Consider the following 24,755-nt stretch of genomic DNA (forward strand, 5'->3'; position numbering starts at 1 on the left):
GATTACCACATGAGGAGAACTGTATTAAAGGATCGCAGCATTTGAGTACCACCGGTTTAGATGCAAATTTAGGAGAGGTTTGCTTTTATCCTTGGCCCTCAGAGGTCAGTCCTGCCATATAGGCACATCACTGTCCCTGGGGGTGGGGACTGGCAAAGAGAGAGACGTGAACACTAATGAACACATACATGGTTTGGGATAATGGGCAGAGCTCTTGACTCCTAGGCTACCAGGCCATTGTGCTGCAGTGGGTAAAAGAGATTGATTAGTCCTGTGCCATCCCACCCTTGATGGCACTGAGAGATGGTGCTCCCGACAACTACTCGCACTACCTAGGACCCAGTGCCCACGTGCCCGCAGTGTGGAGCTGACATGGGCTGACCTGGATCTGCTCCTTTGGAACAGGCCTGTCTGCAGAGACCTCATTTTTTTCTTGCAACCTACCCACCTCTGGAAGAGAAAGCTGTAAGACCAGGATCTCCAGGGCTTATAGTTTAGAAACATAAACATCTAGCCCAGGGTTGGGGATTTAGCTCAGTGGTAGAGCGCTTGCCTAGCAAGCGCAAGGCCCTGGGTTCGGTCCCCAGCTCCAGGGGGGGGAAAAAAAAAAAAAAACAAAACATCTAGCCCAGATTTATCTCCTGGAGAATACCCTGTCCTTCCCTATCTGGCTACGTCTGTTTTGAGATTCCCCTCTTCTGTAACAGACTCAGACAAATCTTGATGCAAATGTTTTTATTTTCCACTTAAACAAGTTTCCCCTCTGCACTGGCCTGTGGCACAAGACTGAGAGACTGCTGGGTGGTGACAGTAATTGTCAGTGGCAGAAACGGCGAGATGCTGCATTTGAGTACATATTACTTTTATTCCAGGGGAATGCCATGCTGCCCAGTTACACTGTTAGGTCGGAAAGGCTGATTCGTGGGCAACCTTGGTATTGCATCACTTAGTAAGAACAGGTCCCGAAAGTGCAGTCCAGCACATGCTGGTTCTGAGCTGAACTGAGGGCATTCTTATTACTACTTTCTTCACCTAGGCAGGGCCTGCACAGATGTCCTTCTTACAACTCCATGAGCCCTTTGGCGAAAGTCCCTGCAGTATTTGGGGAGGACCTCCCCACCCTTCACAGGTCAGTGTCTGATCTGGTGGAGGTAACCAGTGGGGCCTGGCTTATTCCAGTTTCGGTGGACTCTAGCACTTGTCCTCCGGGAGTTCCCAAACTGCTCACTGGAAGCCGTGTCAGTGGTGCTGGCCTGTGGGTCCGCCGCTGTAGAACCCAGCTCTGGCACTCTGTGGAAACAAGTGTGTGATAAGCCAGGTCAGCACGGAGAGCAGGATGGAGTTTTGTCACTATAAAATGAGACTGACTGCCCCAAGAACTGTATGACACCTTTCCAAAACAGGGTGGGGCTGGAGGGGTGGAACACTCAAGTCTCTCCCCACCTTCTTTTTGTTCTCCTTAGGACAGGGTTTCTTCTTATAGCCCTGGCTGTCTGGAACTCACTCTGTAGACCAGGATCACCTCGAACTCGCAGGTGCTCCTGCCTCAGACTCCTGAGCACTGAGACTAAAGGCATGGCCACCGCCACCGCCCGGCTCCCCCCTGCTTTTTCTGCCTTGCATTCGTGGCACCATAAGTCAGGTATAAATGACATCCGTTAGTGCAAACAGTGAAGACTCACTTGCCCTGTCAGACCGGATGATCTGTTCAGTCTCTGCTGTTCAGACTATGAGGGAAGATCCTAGAGGAAGTGAGGTAGCGATGGCTTCAAGGCCGGGTAGTCTACCTGGGTCCCCTGAGGGTCACTATTCCTAGGCTGGCAGTGACACGGGCCAGAGAAAATCTCTACTGCTTTGTCACCGTAGGATCTCCACGAAATCTTAGACCATAATTCTTTAGTTCCCCCTAAGGTTTTAACCAGGATTGCTTTGAATTCTTCTACTGGTCATTTTATTTTTCTTTCAAACAGGATTCCCTTCTACCTGGCCGAGAGTCACGGAAATAAGGTAGTGCTGCTTCGACTGGGCTTTCCTCCTTAGGGAGATTACAGGGTCATGTGACTTTCACAAGAGCACCAGCACCACAGCACTAGAAACAGGAACAGTGAGGCCAAGTCACTGGCTCCAGGCCACACAGCCAGAGCAGTGGAACAGGCAGCCCTCCAGTCCCAGGCACTGTACCTGAGCCGGCTGCAATGGTTCTGTCTGGGCGGCCGTTTCCTGCGCAGCCTCCTCAGCGCCTCAGCTACTCTGTGGTCCCCTGCACATTCCCAGATGATCTGGGCCCGCTCCTCAGCCAGCTGGTCCCCGCTGCGCTGGAACAGGCCCTGGATCTGCACCAGCTCAGCATCCTGGAAGATGTTGGCAGAGGCCTGCTTGCGGCCGCGGCCCCGGTCCCGGGGCTGAGCTGTTGAAACCTGCCACAGGGGTGGCTCGCTTACCACAGAGGCTGGAGTTCCCATCACAGGTGCTCTGCAATGAAAGGCAGACATGAGCACTCCCACAGCCGACCTTCAGAGGCACTGTCAACCAGAAGCTGGCCATGTATCGGACAAGAGCGAGTAAATACATTCACAGAAAAACACGTACATATTTACTAAAAATTGGCAGAGTGTGGAATGGGGGCTGAGAATATAGCTCATTTATTTCAGTGTGCTTGCATAGCATGCATGAAGCACTCCCCAGTACCACATCAACTAAGTATGGTGGTAGAGGTCTGTAATCTGGGAGGTGGAGACAGGAGGATTAAAGTACAAAGTCAGGATGGGAGAAGTTAAGAGCACTGGCTGCTCTTTCAGAAGCTGGAGTTCAGTTCCTGGCATCCACATGTCTGCTCACAACCATCTGTAATTCCAATTCCAGGGAACCTGATGTCCTCTGGCTTCTGCAGGCCCCAGGCATGTACACATACATGCAGTCAGACACTCAAACACCACATGAAAAAAAAACCTTAAAAAGCTAGAAAACCATCCTTAGTCTGGGGCCAGCTGGGACTACATGATGCCACGTTTACAGAAAAAGTGACACAAATACAAGTATTTCCAGTTGGTCCTCAACCTGCTCACAGCAGTAGCCCTCCCTCACCCTCACCTGCTGGTCTTTTGTTCTCTGGAAGAGTCTGAGTCATCACCCCCTTCAGAACCATTACCCCCTCCCTTGTCTGGCCTTCTGTCCACCTCATTATTCAGAAACATTATTCCAGTAGTTGCCATGCTCACACTGTCCTAGTTTCTATCCTAAGAACCTCACTCTTCAAGACCTACTACCTAAGATAAACCCACAGAAGGCATCAAGGTAAAATCATAAAACTTGTATCTGTACCTGGAAAACCGGAGTAAGAAAACCTGTCTCTCAGGCACTATTACAGAGCCCACTTAAAGCCCATGTGGTAATTAGCCCCCAGGAACGCGGGGCTCTATATGTGTTCTATAAGAAAAGATAAGTGATCAAGGCACGCTTTGAGGCTGAGAAAGAAAAGGCAAGCGTGGGTGTTTGCTGTGCGCTGGCTGATGGGCACGACATCACTGATGCTCAAAATAACCCCAGAAGATAATACTGCAAAAGCAGCAGAGGCGGGGGCCCAAGCTGGACCTTCTTGTCTTTTGACTGTGGCTTCCAGTTAAACCACTGGGCCTGGTGTTTTCCCACTTCCTTTCGTTTCCATGAGGAGTGAAGGGCATCAGTTATCCCACAGGGTGAAGTCTGTGGAGTGGTTAGTTCAGTCACCAGTGTCAAGGCTGTGTGCTGACTAGATGACATCATCCTCAGCTTTGAACCACAGGCCCTTTTCAGAAGATCTCCAGCTTCAACTAAGAATTCTAGGACTGCAGTGGAGCCCAGCACACAGGGTGCTGGCATGTGACTCAGACTCAGCGTTCTAGCCCTGGTTCTGCCACTCAGTAGTTGATAGGCCTCAGGAATGCCCATCACCTCTGGGCTGATTCCGTCTGCTGTTCTAGAGCAGGTTGACGCTGACCATCTCAGCGCTGGCACTGGTGTCATCAATGCATGACAGGGACAGGCCTATATTGAAGGATAGCACTGCTGCCTGCTCCTTGTGGGCTGGGAGCTGCATGTGTGGACAGGTCTAACTAGCTTCCAGAAAATGCCTCAACTAGTAGTTAGCCTTCTCCTCCCCACCCCTAGCCTCCCTGAAGACCAGATACTGTTTGGCTACAGTCGGTGGAAGGGTCAGAATCTGGCAGGAGCAGAACACTGCTAAGCGGTCAAGCCCTAGGTAGCCTCTTAGGCTGGTCTGGGGTGGTAGAAGAAAGGGTGATGTCCCTTTTTCAGAATCACCAATCTCCTGTTCTCTGTAGAGCTAGCTGACAGACCAAGGATCGACTAGCAGCCCTTTGGCAGGAAGAAACGGCTGCCCACTTTATTCCAGCTACAGGGCTTTATAATGGCCAGGTCCCAGTGAGCTGAGTACACCCAAGCAAGAAACCACCAGGCAGTCTGGTGTCCAGCACTTAACAATCCCGGTGCTCTATGAACCCTGGGAAACCTTGACCCCTCTAGATATGGAGGCCCCTCCCTGGTGGGAAGCCTTACCCTGGGAGTCAGACAACAGAGTGAAGCAAGGATTCCAGGTAGGGCCAGGTGGTAAACATTAGGAACACTGATAAAGTGGGGGTCAGAACACTTGGTAGGAGACACTTCCTGCCTCATTCAGTAGGTTCAATCATTAATCGCTTCCTAATTTCTTGGACAAGACCTTACGCCAAGAAGCTCAGTGCATACTTGAACAATGGTACATTTTAAACTGGGAAGTGAAAGCACTGGGCCATTAAGATTACAGATGGAGCTTTCGTTCCAGAGCTGACAAGATAAGCTCAGCTCTGTGCACAGATGAGTAAGGACTCATCGCAAAGCTACAAATGGACACGAGAGCTTAGGAATGAACCCCCTGAGTAAATACTGAGTGTTGAGGATGACCAAGTTCAACTTATTTTTGAGTTGGTCGTTAAAGGAAGAACTAATGGGCTGGAGAGATGGCTCAGTGGTTAAGAGCACTGACGGCTCTTCCAGAGGTCCTGAGTTCAAATCCCAGCAACCACATGGTGGCTCACAATCATCTGTAATGGATCTGATGCCCTCTTCTGGTGTGTCTGAAGACAGCTGTAGTGTACTCATATAAATAAAAATTAATAAAAAGCATTAAAAAAAAACTAACTATAGAGCTCAACACGGGGCTTCTCTGCCTCAGAAGTGAAGAAAGAAACTAGGCCCTTATTCCAGACCCATTTACAGGCATGGCCTGAAAAACTGAACTAGTAGAGCAAGGAATAGCTCCTTCTGAAAGAATTTGAAAACCCCTACGGTGGCCGTGACACTGACCACTGAGTGACCTTGGACATGTCACTTTTCCTTGGCTTCATTTGTTCATCAAAACAGTGAGGGGGAAAAAAATCCTGACTGGGTACAGAGAGGAAATGAGTGTCCATCCTAGTACCTGGCATACTGTGGATACTCAACATTGCACATTGCTTAAATGAAAAACGACGCCAAGGGAAGGCTATTTAACAGGGCTATATGGAACCGTGGTCATGGTTAACACTGACATGTAAACTCAGTGGGCTTCAGAGAGACAGGCTCATCTGTGCACTTTTAAAGCCACGGTTTTACGACGAACTTCATAGAAGGAAGTGTGCTGTGTCAAGCAAGAACAGCACTTTTGAGGGCCTTTTGTTCCTCATGTGAGGTGGCATCCTAATCCCCTCTGATAGCCGGCACTATTATTAAAGTCACTTTCCAGATGAAAAAGCTGAGCTCTTGAAGTGGTAACTTGCTCAATTCCACAAGGCTGGTAGGTGATCTCAGGCTATTAACCAGGTGGTTTGACCTGGGCGCCTACCAGTGTTTTCATTCTTGCCAGGTGGCTGAGGTGTTCCAAATAAACAAGGGGCCAGAAGGTTCTGAAATCTCTAAGACTCTGCCATCTTCATCTGGGGGTTTTGGAGGTCGCCACTGATTCACAGGCAGGATTCCCACACTAGCCTCTTCGCTTGGGAGTCAGAGCAAGCAGAGCTAGACCAGAGCTCCATAGGAAGTTAGGTTAGTGTTCTGTCAACCTACAGCCAGTTCCAGCAGACCCCCAAATCGAGATCGGCAGCTAAGACACCTACTGTAACACCTCTCGGGCTTTAGGGGAAGGGCGAGCGCAGCTCTGGGCTTCCTGCCCTGAAAGTGATCACAAGGGCCAAGCAGAGGTGACTGGTTGGCTAAAAGCTTGGGAGAGGGTATCTTGGCCGAAGTTATAGGGCGACATCCCCAACACAGTGGGCCCCAGGGCTCAGAGGTGGCGGCTGACAGAGAGAAGCCCTAAGTGGATCTAGGGTGTGAGACCCAGTGGATTCCTGGCTGTGACCGTCGGCCCGCGCGCTCCCACGCAGAGCTGAGCCGGACCGTGGCCTACCTACCTGGTTGTCTTGGCTGCCCGAGGCGGGCGGAACGCAGCGGGGAGCCTGGCCGGGCCACCTGGATCACAGCCACAGTTCCTAAGAGAAAGCGCTCCGAGCCCCTTCCACAGCCAATCCTCCGTCATAGCCTTCCAGCGAGCAGCCGAGCCAACTTCACCAAATCGAACACGGAGACTCCGCGAGCCAATCAGCTGCTGCAGAGGGGGAGGGACCGGCCTTATCCCTCCCTCTTCCCGTGACCGCCTCCAAATCAAGTGCGGAGATTCCTTGAGTCCAATCATCCGCGGATTATCGGCGAGGGGCGTGTCCTCCGGATCCTCCCCACCTACCCTGCCCACCCGCCCTCCCCACGCCCGGAGGAGCCCCCTTAATTGACGTCAGACCCGGGGCGGGCTCTGCTTGGCCGGCACGGAGGCGGGGTGGGGTCGCATTCCTGACACCGGGTGCGGCCGGAGACGGCGCGTCTTGCAGGGTACACGTGACAAATGCCCCTTTCCTCTGGGCCGAGTCCAGCGCGCGTGGCATCGAGTTCCGCTGTTAAGATCCTTGTAACCTACAGTTCCTAAAACTCACTTCACCTCCCGGGCCACCTGGGCCTGCATTCAGAATGATTTTCAAATCCTGTAGCAACGGTGAGAGTTTGGGCCAGTTGTTACCTAAAGGAGGAAGTACTTAACAGTTCTTTGGACATCTTTCACTGCGACCCTTTCTGGTTCAGTTTCCTTGATGGGCAGTAAGAGAACTGCAACCCTTGCCTTGAGGTAGTTAACCTAGCAACAGAGGGCTAACACTGAACCACCACTTGGTATGTGGCTACAATCGTTGTCACATGAAGCTGGAAGAAGGTAAAGAGGAGGCCTATCGGGGTTGGGGATTTAGCTCAGTGGTAGAGCGCTTGCCTAGCAAGCGCAAGGCCCTGGGTTCGGTCCCCAGCTCCGAAAAAAAAAAAAAAAGAGGAGGCCTATCTTTGAGAGGCCCTGGAAGCCATGAGCAGGAACATAACCAGTGAAAGGAAGGAGCTAAAGTTTTTAGAACGAGGAAGAATAGACCTGGGTAGAATAAGGAAAAGAGCGAAGAAAGCACGCTGGAGCCAGTCCAAACCTTCTCCAGAGAGATGAAGTAAAGCCTGGAGATTCGCTCTAAATAGCAAGGTAGCCATGATGGGAAGGCGTGGGGCAGCCAGTGAAGCCTGCTTGCACTTGCCGCTCTGAAGGTCTGTAAGCAAGGAAACAGAGTGATTTGTACTTAGGAAAAGGCATTCTGCGGCCTTTACGGAGTGGCAGTAATGCAGTCAGCACTTTACAAGTGTAAACTCATTTCTCCCCCGTGGTTTTCAGAAGTTGGGTTGGAGAGGACAAAGGATTGCAGGAGCTCCATGCGGCTCTTTTCTTCTTCTTCTTCACCGCTGGACATCTGATCTGTGGACATTCTGAGAAAATGCTCTGCCACCGAGCTACTATGTGTCAGTTCTTGTCTGTCTGTCTACCCGGCTGTCTTCTGTTTCTTTGAGATAAGTTTTACTTTGTAGTTCAGACTGGCCTGGAGCGTCCATGCTCCTGACTCAGCCTCTTGAGTGCTGGGTTGATAGACATGTAGCCAGCTGTTAGGCCCGGAGAGACTGGTCTCCCTCATTGAGGGCTCCTGCTCTTGTCTAGAAATGTCAGGACAGGCGCCTGTCAGTGCTGCAGGTGTAGGCAGCAAGTTTCCCTGACTTTTCTCACATCAAAGCTAAGCTGACGTTTTAAGTTTAGTTTCTCTTCTGTAAACGTTCCAGGTAGGGAAGAGAAGAAGAGGGCTGGAGAGATGGCCCAGTGGTTAAGAGCACTTAACCAGCACCCACATGGCAGCTCACAAATATCTGTAACTCTAGTTTCAGAGGATCCGATGCCCCTTTCTGTCTCTGAGGGCACCGAGCACACACCTGGTGCTTATGCACTCAAGCAAAACACACAGGTAAAAAGTAACTTCAAAATGTCCACCAGCTGGGACCTGTGGGATCCTTTTTGCAAGGTGAAGGGGAATTTTCTGTTCTTCCTCACCCAGTGTCTAGCTCCTCCTTGTCCCTCTCTGCACAACACAAAACAACAAAAGAATATATCTCTATGGGCGGGTTGTCTGATATTTTTTTGAAGTTCTGGGGCAATGAAGAGAGTTAGAGATAATTAGATGAAAGAGAGATTCAAGAACAAGCTTGTCAAAGAGAAATTAGCCAAGTACATTCCTCTTAAGTGCGGCTTGGAAGTGCCAGGCTCTTAAACCAGAAGGATGGGCTTCTCAGCCTCTCAGCACACCCATGGTTAAAGGACCTGGGAATTCTGATGCCACCAGCTCAGATGGGTACACCATGCTGGAATCGGGGACTTGTGACTTCTGGGTCAGATGTGACTAAGGCAGGGTGGATACAGTTCTGCAGGCAAGTGCTTGGTGCTCACCACACAATGGGACTGTTTCCGTCACCTTGGTTTTATGATTCAGTGTTTCTGATGAGCAGGCAGGGCACTCCCCTCCGGCATGTAGGCCATGAGAAACCTCGTCAGACATGGGGATATTGAGAATCACAGAACAGTGCCGGAAACGGTAACTACCAACAAAAAGGGCCCTGTCGGTTTGTTTTGAGCCAGTGTCTCTTCCTGTAGCTCACACAGGCCTCAAACTCCAGATTCTCTTGCTTCAGCCTTCTGGGTTCTGGGATTACAAATCTGGGTCACCATTCCATGAGCTTTATGGGACCCTGTTTAAAGGAGGTTGGCACTGAGGAGTTTCCCTCTAGGGTCATTCAGACAAAGACTTGCTTTCATCCAGGGCCCAGATTAAGGTGGTATGAAGGGGACAGGTGAGATGGCTCAGTGGGTAAAGGCACTGGCACCAAAACCAAGCTTGAGTACCAGAGTTTGACCGGCAGGACCAACATGATAGGAGAAAACTGACTCCCACAAGTTGTCCTCTGACCTCTACACACCTTGACATTAGCATGGATACACACACACACACACACACACACACACACACGCACACACACACACACACACACGAGTACATCAATAATAAATAAAATACAATAAAAAATTAAGATGAGGATAATGAAGAAATCTTCTGGGTTGCAATAGACTTCAAAAAAAAAAATCTCTCAGCAATTAAGGTAAATAAGACCTCTTTGGGGAGAACATCAAAACATCTGAGATGAGCATAATATGAAAATTTAAAACACAGACAGGTCTTTGTGTGTTTTCATGACTCTGATTTATTTTGTAATAGATACCCGTTTCCCAGCAGCCTTCAGTTCCCACTCAGGCTGTCACAGCCGTGGCTTCAGGAAGACGGGAGGTAGCCTGGGGACACACGGGGCAACTCTGCTTTGGATTAGTTTCAGTTGGGGGTTTTCATCCACTTTTCCCCTGGGCTCAGGACCTGGGAAGATGTTTGCATAAGGGCAAATGGAGCACGTGTTTGCCCTTCTGATTCGTGTTCCAGTGTGGTTCAACCTGGGGCTGTTTCCCCCGAGGAAAGTCTAGGAGAGGTTTCTGCTTATTCTTCCTTAAGCAAGTGATGGAAGCTTTCTGTGACTCAGCTCTCTTTCCCTAAAACAGGAGCGATTGAGGCTGGAGTCTCAGCTTGGTTGTAAAGGGTGACTTAGCATGAAAGACATCAGGGGTTCAGTCCTGTGTGCCATAAAATAAATAAGGTGATTAATAAGAAATTTAATATGTGTGTTACCGTGACAACCAAAGGAAATACTACAGCCTGAGTGCTTGGAACAGCCACAGACTGAAAATACTGTATTTTCCAATTGTTTTTCTGTCTGTCTGTCTGTCTACTTATCTATTGCGAATGTCTCATGTAGCCCAGGCTGGCCTCTTACCTTAATATAGAATCAAGGATGTCCCTGAACTTCTGATTCTCTTTCAGCACTAGTTTTTGTGGTACTGGGAATTGAATCCAGAACTAAATTCTGTAAATGCTTGAAAAGCAAATGGGGTACCTAAAAGTGGGAGAGCACATATAAGGTCTTATGTTTTAAGTCCTGGGATTTCAATTAAATAAAATAAAGATAATTTTATTTTGAGATAGAAAAAGTAAAAAAACACAAGAACGTTGTAAAAACATGTAACATCTCTCTCTCTCTCTCTCTCTCTCTCTCTCTCTCTCTCTCTCTGTGTGTGTGTGTGTGTGTGTGTGTGTGTTATGCTGGGATCAAACCTAGGACCTCCTAATGCTATTCATGTACTTTGCTATGGGGCCACACTCCAGCACAAATACTTGGCTATTTTATATAAGAGACGTGAGCATCTACAGGTTATTGTATTTATAGGGGCTGTTCTCACCTCCCATCCCCCACAGACCCTGGGAGATCCCTGATCTCCCTACAAATGCTAGACTAGCATCAGACCCCCTCCCTGCTGCTCCCTGCCCTGCAGCCATTGGCGTTCTTAGGCAGCTCTTGTTCCCAAATGCTGGGACTTGCTCACATGGCTTTCCTGGTGTGAGAGAGCGAAGAGAATGTTCACCTTTGGCTGACGACAGTGTAACTCGAAAGTCAATTCTGTGTGGGTACGGATGCATGTGGAGGGCAGAGGACAATTGCGGGACTTGGTTCTCCACCGTGGGATCATGGGTATTGAACTCAGATTATCAGGCTTACTGACAAGCAACTTTACCAATGAGCCATCTCCCCAGCCACGATTCGGCTTTTCTTGATACATGATCATAGGCAGGCCGTTGCTGTGGTTTGAGTCTAAGACGTCTCCCACAGGCCCATGTTTTGAATGCTAGGTACCGAGTTTGTGTTACAATTTTGAAGGCTCCAAGCCTGCTGGAGGAAAGGCCTGGCTGGATGTGGCTCTCCAGAGGCAGACTTTTGAGGGACAGACTTTTGAAGGTTTTTACCTTCATTCACTCCACCTGTTCTCTCTCTGCTTCCTGATTTGCTGCCAGTGGACTGAGCTCCTCCTAATCAGCTTCCCTGTCCTCATGGACCAAAGTCTCTCTAGAACCATGAGCCATAAAAAAGACTCTCTCTCTCCACCTGAAAGGTTTCTATCAAATATTTTGTCATGATGATCTAAAAACAAACAAACAAACAAACAAACAAACAAACAAAAAAAACAGCTACTATCACAAGATACCAAAGACTGGATGGCTTAACAAGAGACGCTAATTTTCTTTTCTTTCGGTGAGTTTGTGTTGTACGTAGTGTGTGCGTGTTCAAGTGTGTATTGGTATGGATCAGGTGTGCATTGGTATGCATTGGGTACACATTGGGTGTTCATTTGGGTATCTATTGGGGGTGCGTGAACCGCTGGTGTCCTGCAGGTGCTGCTCACCTTTAATTTTTGTTTATTGATTTACTTATCTTTCTTGGAGACAGAGTCTCTCATTGGCCCGAAACTTACCTTGCCTCGAGGACTAGGCCGGCTGGACTACAAGCCTCAAAGACCCACCTGTCTCCACCCCCAAGCACTGGAATTGCAAACGCAAACATCCAAAGCTTTTCCATGTGCAAGCACTTGACCAAGTGAGCTTCCATCCAACCTGAGAAATCTATTTTCTCACAAGTCCTGAGGCTGAGACGTCCAAGTTTAAGGTGCCGGGTGAATCCGTTTGTGGTAAAATGGGGGGTTGGTGATGGACGGATGGCTCAGTGGTAAAGAACACTTCCTTCTCTTGTGGAGGATTTAAGTTCAACTTCTACAAATGCCTATAACTTAGCTCTAAGGTGTCTAATGCCCCTTGATTCCGTAGGCACCTGCACTCAGCTGTACATACTGGGGCACACATGTACACATATACACAATTTAAAAACAATAAAATAAATGTTTAAAACAAGTGGCAAGAACTCTGGTACTGCCTTCCTTATAGATGGTGACCTGCTCTTACGGGGAATGGAGGGGAAAGAGAAGGGAGGGAAGGAGGAGAGAGAGAGACAGAGACAGAGACAGAGACAGAGAGACAGAGAGAGAGAGATAGGAGATAGAGAGAGAGAGAGAGAGAGAGAGAGAGAGAGAGAGAGAGAGAGCGAATATGAATTTACTACTATCTGGGATGAAATTGGGAGGAAATGTTTCATGACTTGTTTCTCTCCCTCCCATTTCTTGTGGGCAAATCTTATCAGTCAAGTCCAGTTGAAAGCCAGACAGAGAAAGGAGCTTTCTGATGTGGTTGAAGTAGGTTGTCCCCCTGTCCCTCAGAGGGCAGGTGCAGAGTAGTAAACAGTGGAGAGGGACCAGGAAGAGGACAGAGAACATGGTGGGCCAACTGTGTGGTTAATATGAGTGTCAACTCGACAGACTCTAGAATCACCTAGGAGACTAGCCAGCAGGCATCTCTGTGAGGAAGTATCTAGAGTGGGTTGAGGTTGAAATATCCCCCCAAATGTGAATGGTACTATCCCATGGCTGGGGGTAGGGGGCATCCTGACCTACAGACAAAGGATGGGACCTGAGTACCAGCATCTTGATTCCTAACAGCGGAGCAACATGACCACCTACCTCAGGCTCCTGCCACCAGGACTCCCTGCCCCGATGGACTGCAGGAGCCAGAATAAACCCTTTCTCCCTTAAGTTGCTTTTGCCAGGCACTTTTGTAGGCAGTACTTTAAGGATGAGACACTTACCTGTTTCCATTCTAACTCCCAAATAGGTGACACGAAGACCTATTAAGTTTACTAACAAGCTTTAAGCACTGTGACAGGACAAATATCCACCCATTCTAACCCTCTAAGCTATCTACTTCCCAGCCACAGGCCCTGTGTTACTTGCAGTTTGAAGACAGTCTTGTCCTGGCTTGCTCTGTGGCATGTGTGTCCTCATGGAGGATCCCTTGGCCACCTGATCATCACGACTCCTCCTAGACCCTCTCCTCGTGGCCACCTCTTCTCTTCTTCCCTCTCCCCCTTTTGAACCCTCCCCCAGGATTGGAAGTCCCGCCTTCTCTGCCAGGACATAGGCTGATCAGCTCTTTATTAACCAATCAGAGATAACTGGAAGCATTCTTTATAAAACATGGATACAGGAGGTGACTCAATACTGGAGCCCAGATTGTAACTAGCAAGCATCCAAACTGTAATCTGATCTCTGGGCAGTGAAATCAGCATCTGAATTAGCAGTGTCCAAACCAATCTCCCAACATACTTTGTCACAACTCGGAAGGTAATTAACCTAACCAGCTAATGATGTAAGCAAAGAGAAGCTTGATTTCTCTCACCACCAGAGGCCCAGAGGCAGGGGAGGGGGGAGTTTCTGAATGACCTGTTAAGTAGGGCAACAGAATTGATCATTATTCTGCTAAATTATCTCTGTACTCTGGCAACATTGACTCCCATAAACCCATGCGGTTGCCGAAGTTATACGGGCAAGATTCAATCAGGACTCTATTTCTTCCCAAGCATCACAGGTTTTATTTCTTTGTTGTACTGTTTTCTTCTTGTTTTTCTTTTTTTTTTAATATTTTTTAGACTCATTTATTATATGAGCATAGACAAGCCAGAAGAGAGCATCGGATCTCATTACAGATGGTCGTGAGCCACCATGTGGTTGCTGGGATTTGAACTCAGGACCTCTGGAAGAGCAGTCAGTGCTCTTAACCACTAAGCCATCTCTCCAGCCCCTTCTTGTTTGTTTTTAATTATTAGTTTGAGATGAGATCTTACTATGTAACCTGGTCTGGAACTTGAGATTCTCCTGTCTCAGCCTCCCCAGTCCTGGAATTACAGGTATATGCCACCCACGGTAGCGTAGGTCTTTATGACGTATTACCTTATAAAAGAGCAGTTTTAGGGGTTGGGGATTTAGCTCAGTGGTAGAGCGCTTGCCTAGGAAGCGCAAGGCCCTGGGTTCGGTCCCCAGCTCCGAAAAAAAGAACCAAAAAAAAAAAAAAAAAAAAAAAGAGCAGTTTTAGTTCACAATCAAATTGAATACATGACCAGTGAATTCCTAGCTTACAACTCATGCCTGCATATCCTTCTCCTCTCCCACGGTCCTGTATCAGGAGGGCGTGTTTGCTGTAATCACCGAGGCTACACTGACAAAACATTGTTACCATTTCCTCTGCTGGGCTTTGACACTTGTATCCACCATGGTAATACCATACAGAGTAGTTCGGCTCTTCCAACCATCCTCTGCCATCCCACTCATCCCTCTTACACTCTGGCAACTGTCTCCACCATTTTGTCTTTTCTAGAGTGACGTATACATAGAATCATACAAAACATAGCTTTTGGGGTTCCTTCATTCCATCCCACACTTGAGATTAAACAGAGCCTTTTACTTGGGAGACAAATATCCTACCTCTGAACTATATTCCTCGGTCCAGAATATCCTTTTCCTTTCAATGTGGCTTCTTCTGCTTTTCTGCATTTAACGTTCCTTCCTGTCTCCTTGTGGCCTGATAACCCATCTTGTTTCGGCATTGAATAATAGTCCATTGCGGGGGTACCACAGTTCACATATCCGTCTATCCACTGAAGGACATCTTAGTTGTTTGCATGTTTGGGAAATAATGAATCAAGCTTCTCTATGCATCAATGAACAGGCTTTCGTGTGGATATTAAACCCATAATTACTCTAGAAAGGCTATGCTGAGTTTTATAGGAAAGCATCAAACTGTCTTTCAAAGTGGCTGTTCCACTTTGCATTCCCATGAGCCTTTTCTTCTTCACATCCTTGCAAGCATTTGGTGTTGCCATTGCTTTGGATTTGATTTATTGTCATTATTATCATTTATATTTTAGATAAAGTCTTGTTATGTAGATATCCTGACATTAAACTGGCCGCCATCCTCCTGCATCTGCCTTTCCGCCTCTCCAAAGCTGGGATTATAAGTATGCATCCTGTACACAGCTGTGGATTTTGCTCGCTTTCAATGTACTCAATACATTGTTTTAATTTGCAATTCATTAATGACATAGGATGTTAAATATTTTTCATATGTTTTTTTGCCATCCATAAGTCTTGGTGCAGTTTATTCCTTTTGTTCATTTTTTTAAATCTTTTTTTAAAAGAAGATTTATTTATCTTATGTATGTGACTATACTGCCACTCTGTTCAGATACATTGGATCTCATTACAGATGGTTGTGAGCCACCATGTGGTTGCTGGGAATTGAACTCAGAACCTCTGGAAGAGCAGTCAGTGCTCTTAACCACTGAGCCATCTCTCCAGCCCCTCCTTGCTCATTTTTTTTTTTTAAAGATTTATTTATTTATTATATATAAGTACACTGTAGCTGTCTTCAGATACACCAGAAGAGGGCATCAGAACTCTTTACAGATGGTTGTGAGCCACCATGTGGTTGCTGGGAATTGAACTCGTGACCTCTGGAAGAGCAGTCGGGTGCTCTTAACCGCTGAGCCATCTCTCCAGCCCCCTCCTTGCTCATTTTTAATAAAGCATTTGTTTTCCTTTGCTGACTTTTGAGAGTTCTTTGTTTATTTCAGCTGTCCTTTATCAGATGTCTTCTGCAAATCTTTTCTCCCAGTTGTCTTTGTCTTCTCATTCCTTGATAGTATTCATGCACTGATTTTAGATGAGGACAGTCTTCCCTCAACTTTATCCATTAAGTTTGTCCTCACATTTCATTAACTGACACTGGATCATCTACTCAGTCTTAAGCTAGTCCAAATAGAGAGACATATTGTCATAACAATCCAAACCAGTCCACTCCCGTGGTTTACTTTTGCACACATTGCCATCTGATATCTGAACAATCGAGTTGCTAACAAGAGCAAGGGGAAACGGCTAGCAGGCAAGCGAGTCCTGTTTACCACAGATACTGAGTGTAATGGGTCTGGGAACTCAGGAGGCCTTAGTGTGTGCGTTCTTTCTGCAGTCTGAACTTCTTAAAGGGTCTTACCGAATATCACGCCTCTTTTGTTGACATAGGTGGTATGAAGTATAAATGGTTTACACCATAGGAAGCCCACTGTGTGACAAGGCTCAAAGTGTACTAAAGCCTTGGGACTTCTGTATCCAGCCCCTGAATTTTTGTGGGGTCCATCTCCTACCCTCCAAGTCGTGCAAGTTTTACTCACATATCCCTTGATTTCTATTCCCTCCTTCCAGATGCCCCTACACTGACCTAAAACTATCTAGCACAACCACCGACGTTTGTCTCTCTCTCCTTCCTGGCTGCAGACGCAATGTGGCCTGATATCTGAACAATCGAGTTGCTAACACATTCCCTAACTATCAGAACGACTACATGTAATATTGTCACATTGCATGTGATACAATATCACACTGTAATGTGATAGACAGGTGTGGTGGTTGGCACACTGTCAAGGTTATCGATTCATGACAGGGGACCAAAGAACTGGCAGCATAACAGACAGACAGCCTTTCACAAGCTCTCAAGTTCTTGTTCAGTTGCTCATGAACTGTGGTGTCAGAACTGGAGGCTGTCCACTGTGGGACTGCTCTCCAGCCTGCCATGGGGGCACAGCAGCTGGGGAGGTGAAACATGGGTAGTATGACTATGCTTACCCCACACCAGGCTTCAGGGAAGTGCTGAGACACCTCTCTGGGGATATGAGGAAGCCAAAGATGGTATTCCCTGGCTTCCAGGCACCCAGTCAGAGAAGTCAGGAATGAAGTGTCAGGAGTATCCATGGACCTGCTATGGGGCTGGGACCAGGGACTCTCAAACTCATGGACAGGCACCTCTGAGTCGTGAGGAGTTGAGAGCAGAGCCAGGGGTCGCAGGCTGGGGACTAGTTGGGGAGAATGGGAGCTCTGGCTTTGGTCATCGGTGAAGGTCCTTATCTTGGTTGCCATTGTGTCTGGGCGTGCAGATGGGCCTTAGGGAGACATAGGCAGTGGCTCTGTAGGCAAAGGCCTGCTCCCCGCCCCCCATGGTGGTGGTAGATAAAAGATACAGTCCTTGGTTCCAAACTGTTTATTGGTTTTTCATTGTGGAAAATGCATGCATACAGAATTCTCAGAGTGGACCTGAGATTAAAATACCTTTTGCGGAGAGGAATGTCCAGGAAGGGGGAGCTTATTTGACTAAACCCCCAGGGCCTCTGGGTACCTCATTAGCACAGAGAACTCAGTTCTGGGCCTACAGGTCATGTTTCCTTACATGGGAAGTGTGACTCGAGTTCCAGGACAGGGATTTGGCAGGGAGCAGAGAGGTGCCTTCCATCTCAGCTGTGTATTCACCAAGTTTCCGGGGTCTCAGACCTACTCTACCCACTAAGCTTCCTGGCATAGTTTACCATCCCCCATAGTTTACAACTATATGGACTCCTCCTCACTAAAGTTGACCTAAATACCCCTATTCTACATCCCCCCATTCACCATGCACCAAGGGACCAGCAAGGCACCTGCGGCAAATTCATTGTCATTTTCGGGATCATGAAGGGGTAGATACATAGCAATTACTCTTCTTGCTGTGAGACCACATACTGTCAAAAAGCAACTTAAGCAAGAAGGAAAGGCATGTTCTACAGGTTTGCCTACAACCTGATCTGATAGAGGGATCTTCTTGACTTCCATTCCCTCCTTCCAGATGCCCCTACACTGACCTAAAACTATACAGCACAACCACCGACGTTCGTCTCTCTCTCCTTCCTGACTGCAGGCGCAATGTGGCCATCTGCCTTATGTTCCCCCCACCATGTCTTCTCTGTCACAGTGGACTGTACCCTCAAGCTGTGAACCAAAATAAGCCCTTCCTTCAGTTTGGACGCCAGCCGGTGCGTGACATGGTCTTCCCTACATTCAGGGTAAGTCTTCCTCCTTCAGTTTATCATCTTTGAAAACACCCTTGCAGACATGTTAGGTGCACCTGGTAGGTGGTTCCAAATCCGGTCAAGTTGACAGTAAAGATTAGGGTTCCAGGTCGGAGTCTGCCTTCCTTGCCCACAATGCTTCTGCTAGGATTGCCAGCCACAGACTCAGAGGGGGCCTTTCCACTACCGAGCTGCCTTAGTTTCTTTCCTATTGCTGTGATGAAACACCATGACCAAGGCAACTAACTTGTAGAAGGAAAGATTCATTTGTGCTTATTGTTCCAGACGGATAATAGTCTATCACGGTGGAATGGTGGCAAGAGGCAGCGGGTCCCCGAGACTGGAGCTGAGGGCTCACATCTTGAGCCACAAGCAGGAAGCAGACACCATCCTGGGAATGGAGTGAGTTCACCTCTTGTGACACACTTCCTCCAACAAGGACATACCTCCTACACATCCCAAAACAGCACCAGCAACTGGTGGCCAAATATCCAAATGCCTGTGACATTTATCACTCAAACTGCCACACTGTGATTCCCCTTAGCAATTCTTTTTTTTTTTAAATGAAAAGTCATGATTTTATTCTCTATGATACAAAACAACATGTATAGATTTGACACATTGTGGTCTTGTTTTCACTTTAGGGGCAAGGCAAAAACAAGCTCGGTTGGTAAGGTGGTTTCCACACAAGCTTGAAGACCTGAGTTTGAACCGCCAGAATTCATAAAAAGCAAACGAACAACAAAAATAAATAAACGACAACAAAACCATGACAGTGTACACCTGTCTCCCAGTGCTGGAGAGGCAGAGATAAGAAGATCCCTGGGTTACTGAACAACCAGCTAGTCTAGCCAAATCGGGGAACTCCGGGTTCAGTGAGAGCTCAAAAATATGCCTCAAGCAATAAGGCGAGGGCTGGAGAGATGGTTAAGTGATTAAGAGCACTAGATTCTCTTCCAGAGGACCTGGGCACGATTCTCAGCACCCACATGGTGGCCCAATGCCGTCTTTCACTCAATCAGAAGATCTAACTTGCCCTCTTGTGGCCTCTGAGGCCACTAAGCATGTGTGTGATATATAGGTATACACACAGACAAAACACTCAGGCACAGTTAATAGCAAATAGTAAAAATGAAACAATAAGGTTGAGAGAAGGTCTGGAGACATGGCCTCGTGGTTAAGAGCACTTGCTGCAAATCATGAGAACCAGAGTTCAGATCCAGGCGCCCTGCTAGGCATGGAGGCACATGGCTTCAATCCCAGTACTCGGGAAGTTGAGGCAAAAGGATATCTGTGAGTTCAAAACTAGCCTGGGCTACATAGTGAGTAGAGTTCTAGGGCAGTCAGAAATGTGTGTGTGTGTGTGTGTGTGTGTGTGTGTGTGTGTGTGTGTGTGTGCGCGCGCGCGCGTGCAATCTCTCCAGCCCTTGCCTTATTGCTTGAGGCATATTTTTGAGCTCTCACTGAACCTGGAGTTCTCTAATTTGGCTAGACTGGCTGGTTGTTCAGTAACCCGGGGATCTTCTTATCTCTGCCTCTCCAGTACTGGGAGACAAGTGTACACTGTCATGGTTTTGTTGTCGTTTATTTGTTTTTGTTGTTTGTTTGCTTTTTATATATACACATATGCCCTGGAGAGAGAGAGAGAGAGAGAGAGAGAGAGAGAGAGAGAGAGAGAGAGAGAGAGAGACTTAGTTGAGGTTTTATTGCCGTGAAGAGTCACCATGACCAAGCAAGTCTTACAAAGGGAAACATTTCACTGGGGCTGGCTTACAGCTTCAGAGGTTCAGTCCGTTCTCATCACGGTGGGAAGCATGGCATCGTGCAGGCAGACTTGGTGCTGGAGGAGTCAAGAGTTCTACATCTTGATCTGCAGGCAGCCAGGAGGAGACTGTGTCTTCCACAGGCAGCCAGGAGAAGGCTCTCTTTCCACACTGGGTGGAGCTTGAGCATAAAGACCCACTCTACAGTGACACACTTCCTCCAACAAGGCTACACCTCCTAATAGTGCCACTCCCCATGGGCCAAGCATTCAAGCACACGAGTCTATGGGGGCCAAACATATCCCAAAAACTATGGTTTTCTAGCACTAGCACAATAAGGCAAATGTCCCGACAAACACCTGCAACTCCAGCTACAAGATGGGTAGATGTTACCATGCTCTGGCTTCCAGCCTATCAAAATGCAAGCCTCAGCTTCAGAGGACTCCGCTTCAGAGGAATTGGTAGAGAGTACCAGAGAACACCCGATGCTCTCTTGTGGCTTCTCTCTATGCATATATTCACACTTGCACACATATACCTGTGCGGAGCCCTACACAGACACGCATGTACACATGTTCAAATAAAACCTTTTGTTCTATGTCTGGGAAGAGCCACCATGGCCATGGCTACTTTTATAAAGGGAAGCATTTGACTGGGGGTTGCTTACAGTTTCCGAGGTTTAGTTCACTATCACAGTGGGTAGCATGGCGGCACAAAGGCAGACAGGATACTGGAGAAGTAGCTCAGAGTTCAACATCTAGAGCTGGGGTGGGGCGGGCAGGAAGAAAGAAAGACATCGGGCCTGGCTTGAGCATTTGAAACCTCAAAGCCCTCTCCTAGTGAAGTACCACACTTCCTCCAAAAAGACCACATGTACTCCAACAAGGCCACTTGTCCTAATCCTTTCAAGTAGTGCCACTCCCTGGTGACCAAGCATTCATATCTATGAGTCTATGGGGGCCATTCCTATTCAGACCATCACAGATATGGTTTTAAAAATAATTTAGAGAGATAGAGGGAGACACTCAGTGTCAACCTCTGGTTTCCACATACATGTATACCTTTTCGCAAACATTTAAACATGAACACACACACAATTAATGGGCAAATGATTTATCATTTTCTTTCCTTTTTATTTTGAGGGAGAGTTTTGTGTAGTCCAGGCTACCCTAGAACATGAGGTCCAGTGAAAGGCTCCATTAACACTCCTGGGTCTCTTGATGACATGGTATAGTGAGCCTCTGGGGACCTTGTGGCTTCTGCTCTAGTTCACTAACAACCCACGGAGTGAGCAGGGGCTGGGCTAAGACTGCCATTCAAATTCCTTTACCACTTGTCCAGGCCCAGACTATTGTCCCTAGCACCTGCTGCTATCCAGAATTCAGGCTCTTTGTGGCCTGGGGACCCCTTGAGGGGTTAGATGAGTAAGTCACCTAACTGCAAAACTCTTCTCCTCTATGGAGAAACATATTGCTTATCTCCCAGGTCTCAGGCTGCACACACACACAAAGAGGGATCGTATGTGTGCCTAGGTCTTGTATTCTAGGTATGCCTAGGGGAGACATCCGGCAAGCTCAGAGCCCCAGGGGATAGCCCCACCCGAAGTTTGTCTTCGGTTCCTTCTTGTTTCAGTACCACCCACCTTTCCTGACGCTTGTGACTGAAAAATTCCCCAGTCTTCCCGTCCTGTCACAACTCAGTCCTCTTTTGTAGTTTGCTTATAACCCTCCTTTACTTGACTTCTGTCCCTTAGCAACCAGGGAGTGCCCACACTTGAGAACAGGAATGAGTCCTCTTCCTTCCTTCGGTCTACATGTTTGCATCTGGCAAACATGAGTAGGACAGAATCAAAGCTTTTCTCTAAGACTGTATAGTTACACTTTTCCAGAGAGTCTGCTCCGCCTCCTCTTAGAATGTTTTCAAGATTCCAGGGGCTAAAAATAATCGTCCCAAAGCTTTTGAAAGAACTCTTCCATGTAAGGAGACCGACCAGTGGAGACTCCTGAAGCTGAAAGTTCGTGTCCACCAGGTGGCGCCCTAACCCACACGTCTCCTGATTGCCCCCACCCTTTCTTTCTTTCTTTCTTTCTTTCTTTCTTTCTTTCTTTCTTTCTTTCTTTCTTTCTTTCTTTCTTTCTTTCTTTCTTTCTTTATTTATTTATTTATTTATTTTGGTAAGATGGACGAATCCTTTCTCCTTCCTCTTCGTGTCAGTTGGCTTAGGCTCCCTGCTCATAGAAATGCCTTCAGCGGTCCAGCATCCAGATTCAGCTGATAGAAGCACGTTAGAGTCTCAACCATAGTCAAGGGCACCGAGCACATCCCTGCAGGGGCTGTCAGAACACGGGTTTTGATTCCAGTGTGACACAGACTCTGGGTCACTTTTCTGGGTCCCTGATAGAGTATCTGTAAACAGAACATGAGAATTATGTAAAAGTGCTGGACTGTGGATGAGGAATCAGCTTCATCTGTGCTCTCCTGAGTCTCTAGCAGCTCCTGGAACAAGGTCAACTGCTTCGACACTCTGAACTCCTGTCCCTATTGGTGGATCAGAGCTAAGAACACCGTCAACTGGAGCAGTAAATACAATTTCTCGCCACAGGGCCTAACACAGTAAACATCCCCTTCCCCGAACCACACATATCTCACAGCCTTGGCCTCTAAAATGGTTCTCAGTATTTAATAAGCAAACACCATCTGCTTGCAGCATGAAATAACTTTACAGATGAAGTAATCGGGCACCGAGGGTTGGGCAATCCCTCCTCCATGCCTGACAGTGGCCTGAGCAATGGCAGCCTTAACTCAAAGGCTGTGCTGTCTTGTGTGGGTGTGTTACACACCACGATTTAAGCATTTATAATTATAATTATAATATATATTTGGAGCTTTCTTGAGTAGTGTGTACTCAAGTGTATACCAGGGTGGCAGTGATAGGCCGAAGCTCTTTTTCTCCAAAGGGGAACCGGGCTGCTGGTGAAGGGACCTGCTGTTCCAGGCCAAGGGGGCGGGGCTCTAAGTGTAGGATTCAATGTGGTCTGATGCAGGCATTGTCTTGTAGGCAAATGTGACTTGCTTAGGGTCTTAGCTGGGGTTTTATGGCTGTGAAGAGACATCATTCCCACTGAAAACTTGTTTAGTATCATGGCAAGAAGCATGGTGGCATCCAGGCAGACTTGGTGCTGGAGAAGGAGCTGAGAATTCTACATCTTGGTCTGCAGGCATTGGAAGGAGACTGTGTTACTGGGCATAGCTTGAGCATAGGAGACCTCAAAGTCTACCTCCACAGTGACACAGTCCTCCAAGAAGGCCACGCCTACTCCCACGGGGCTACACCTCCTAACAGTGCCACTTCCTATAGGCCAAGCGAAGAGTTTGTGGGGATTATACCTATTCCAATCACCACACTTAGGTCCAATATTGTTCCTGTAGCCAATTGGTAAGCAACTCCATGTATATGTACTCAGGTGTCTTATATGCCAGGCTCAGGAAAAGAGGGATAAGTCAGAATAGACCACAGTTTGTGATGTAGCAGACTCAGAACTACTGCAGGAGGATGATTCTAATGGAGGCCCAGACAAGCAAATAATTGTCAGTGTGGGAATGGAGTGTGGGAAACCAGTAAGTGCTTAAACTGGATGTTGTCTGCTGGCTAAGGAGTGTCTGGAAAATAAAGGGTGTTCTGAGATCATGTGGGAAACTTGCAAGAAGTGACAGAGTTTGGGCATGGGTTGGGGAAGGAAGTGGAAAAAACCCAAGAAATTGGAAGTTGGTTGGGGACAGATTATGTAATATGCCACATTGACAAGACACAGCTCTGTGCTGTGTTTGGAACAGCCAGGTCAGCTTTGTAACATTGCCGAAGCCCAAAGGTTGACTCCTTGGTGGGGTGGGAGAGAAGAGACATCAGCAGCCATCACCGGTGCCCTGGCCTGAAACCCTGTAGGCTTCAGGACAATGAAGAAAATGGGTGCTCTCATGTCTTGTGTCCTAGGAGGCTTACATGAGAATACACATTAAGCATGGACCCTGAGATACCAACAAACCTTGGCACCGTCGGGCTCCTTGCCATCGAGAGCATATAGGAGAAGTCATTTTTCAGACCTAAGCTTGTCCTGACCATGTTAGGTGACATATTTTTAATCTAAGCAAGACGAGGAGGTGGCCAGGAAGGAATGGTCAAAATGTTTGGCGTGGCTATGCTCTGTACACAGTGGTGAGGCAGCTGGGCCTCCAGCGAGTGATGGTTTCTTACTCTGACCAAGAGACCTTCGTGGCAAGACAGTCTGAGGCTAATTTTGGACAGGACGAGTTTGTGGGGGGGGGGGGGGGGCGAGTGCGGGGTACTGAGGGTGTCCCAGTGAGAACAGCTGTCAGTTCAGACCTCCTCCTCACTCAGGCTTGCCCGAACGCCTCTATGGAAGAGAATTATGTCTCCAGTCTCCTGTGACAGGAGAGAGGGTTAATCAAGGAGGTCTAGTCACAGGCTGGGAGGACACTGTCGTAGCTTCCTTCTCGAAGACCTAAGATCAACCAGGCCTGCAAAACAGGGAGGGCTGAGGTTGCTCCAGATATGGCAAACTTGGCCCAGCAGCCTGGGCAGAAGGCCTGTCATGGGGTAAGGGGTATGGGCATTCAGTCCCAGCTTAGAACGAAGGAATGGGAGCAGAGGAGAAGGGGAGGGGGTAGCCAGGGTGGAGGGCGCGACGGCAGGAAGCCCGGAGGCGCGAGCAGGGGTGGAGACCAACGAGAGGGACGGCCAAAGAGCGGGTAGGAGGGCTGGAGAGAGGGAGAAAGAGGAGGAGAGAGGGGAGGAAGGGTGCTGACGAGAAGCAGCGCAAAAGACTC

General features: G+C 48.0%; 1 protein-coding gene and 1 long non-coding RNA gene across 2 annotated transcripts; both read right to left on the reverse strand.

Moving 5' to 3' along the window:
- Positions 1-718: 718 nt before the first annotated feature.
- Positions 719-6,637, reverse strand: Avpi1 (arginine vasopressin-induced 1). Its single transcript, NM_134373.2, is given in 3 exon segments — positions 719-1,290; positions 2,182-2,472; positions 6,423-6,637. Coding segments are annotated over 2 exon segments (441 nt in total). The 5' UTR covers positions 2,463-2,472; positions 6,423-6,637; the 3' UTR covers positions 719-1,130.
- A 3,006-nt stretch (positions 6,638-9,643) lies between these two features.
- Positions 9,644-10,403, reverse strand: LOC102554176 (uncharacterized). The gene is made up of 2 exons (XR_015655453.1): positions 10,282-10,403; positions 9,644-10,081 (listed from the first exon to the last, which is right to left on the reverse strand). It is a non-coding gene; the product is annotated as an uncharacterized LOC102554176 (long non-coding RNA).
- Between the last annotated feature and the right edge of the window lie 14,352 nt (positions 10,404-24,755).

This window comes from Rattus norvegicus, chromosome 1 (assembly GCF_021556685.1).
Source record: "Rattus norvegicus strain SHRSP/BbbUtx chromosome 1, alternate assembly SHRSP_T2T, whole genome shotgun sequence".
Classification (NCBI taxonomy): domain Eukaryota; kingdom Metazoa; phylum Chordata; class Mammalia; order Rodentia; family Muridae; genus Rattus; species Rattus norvegicus.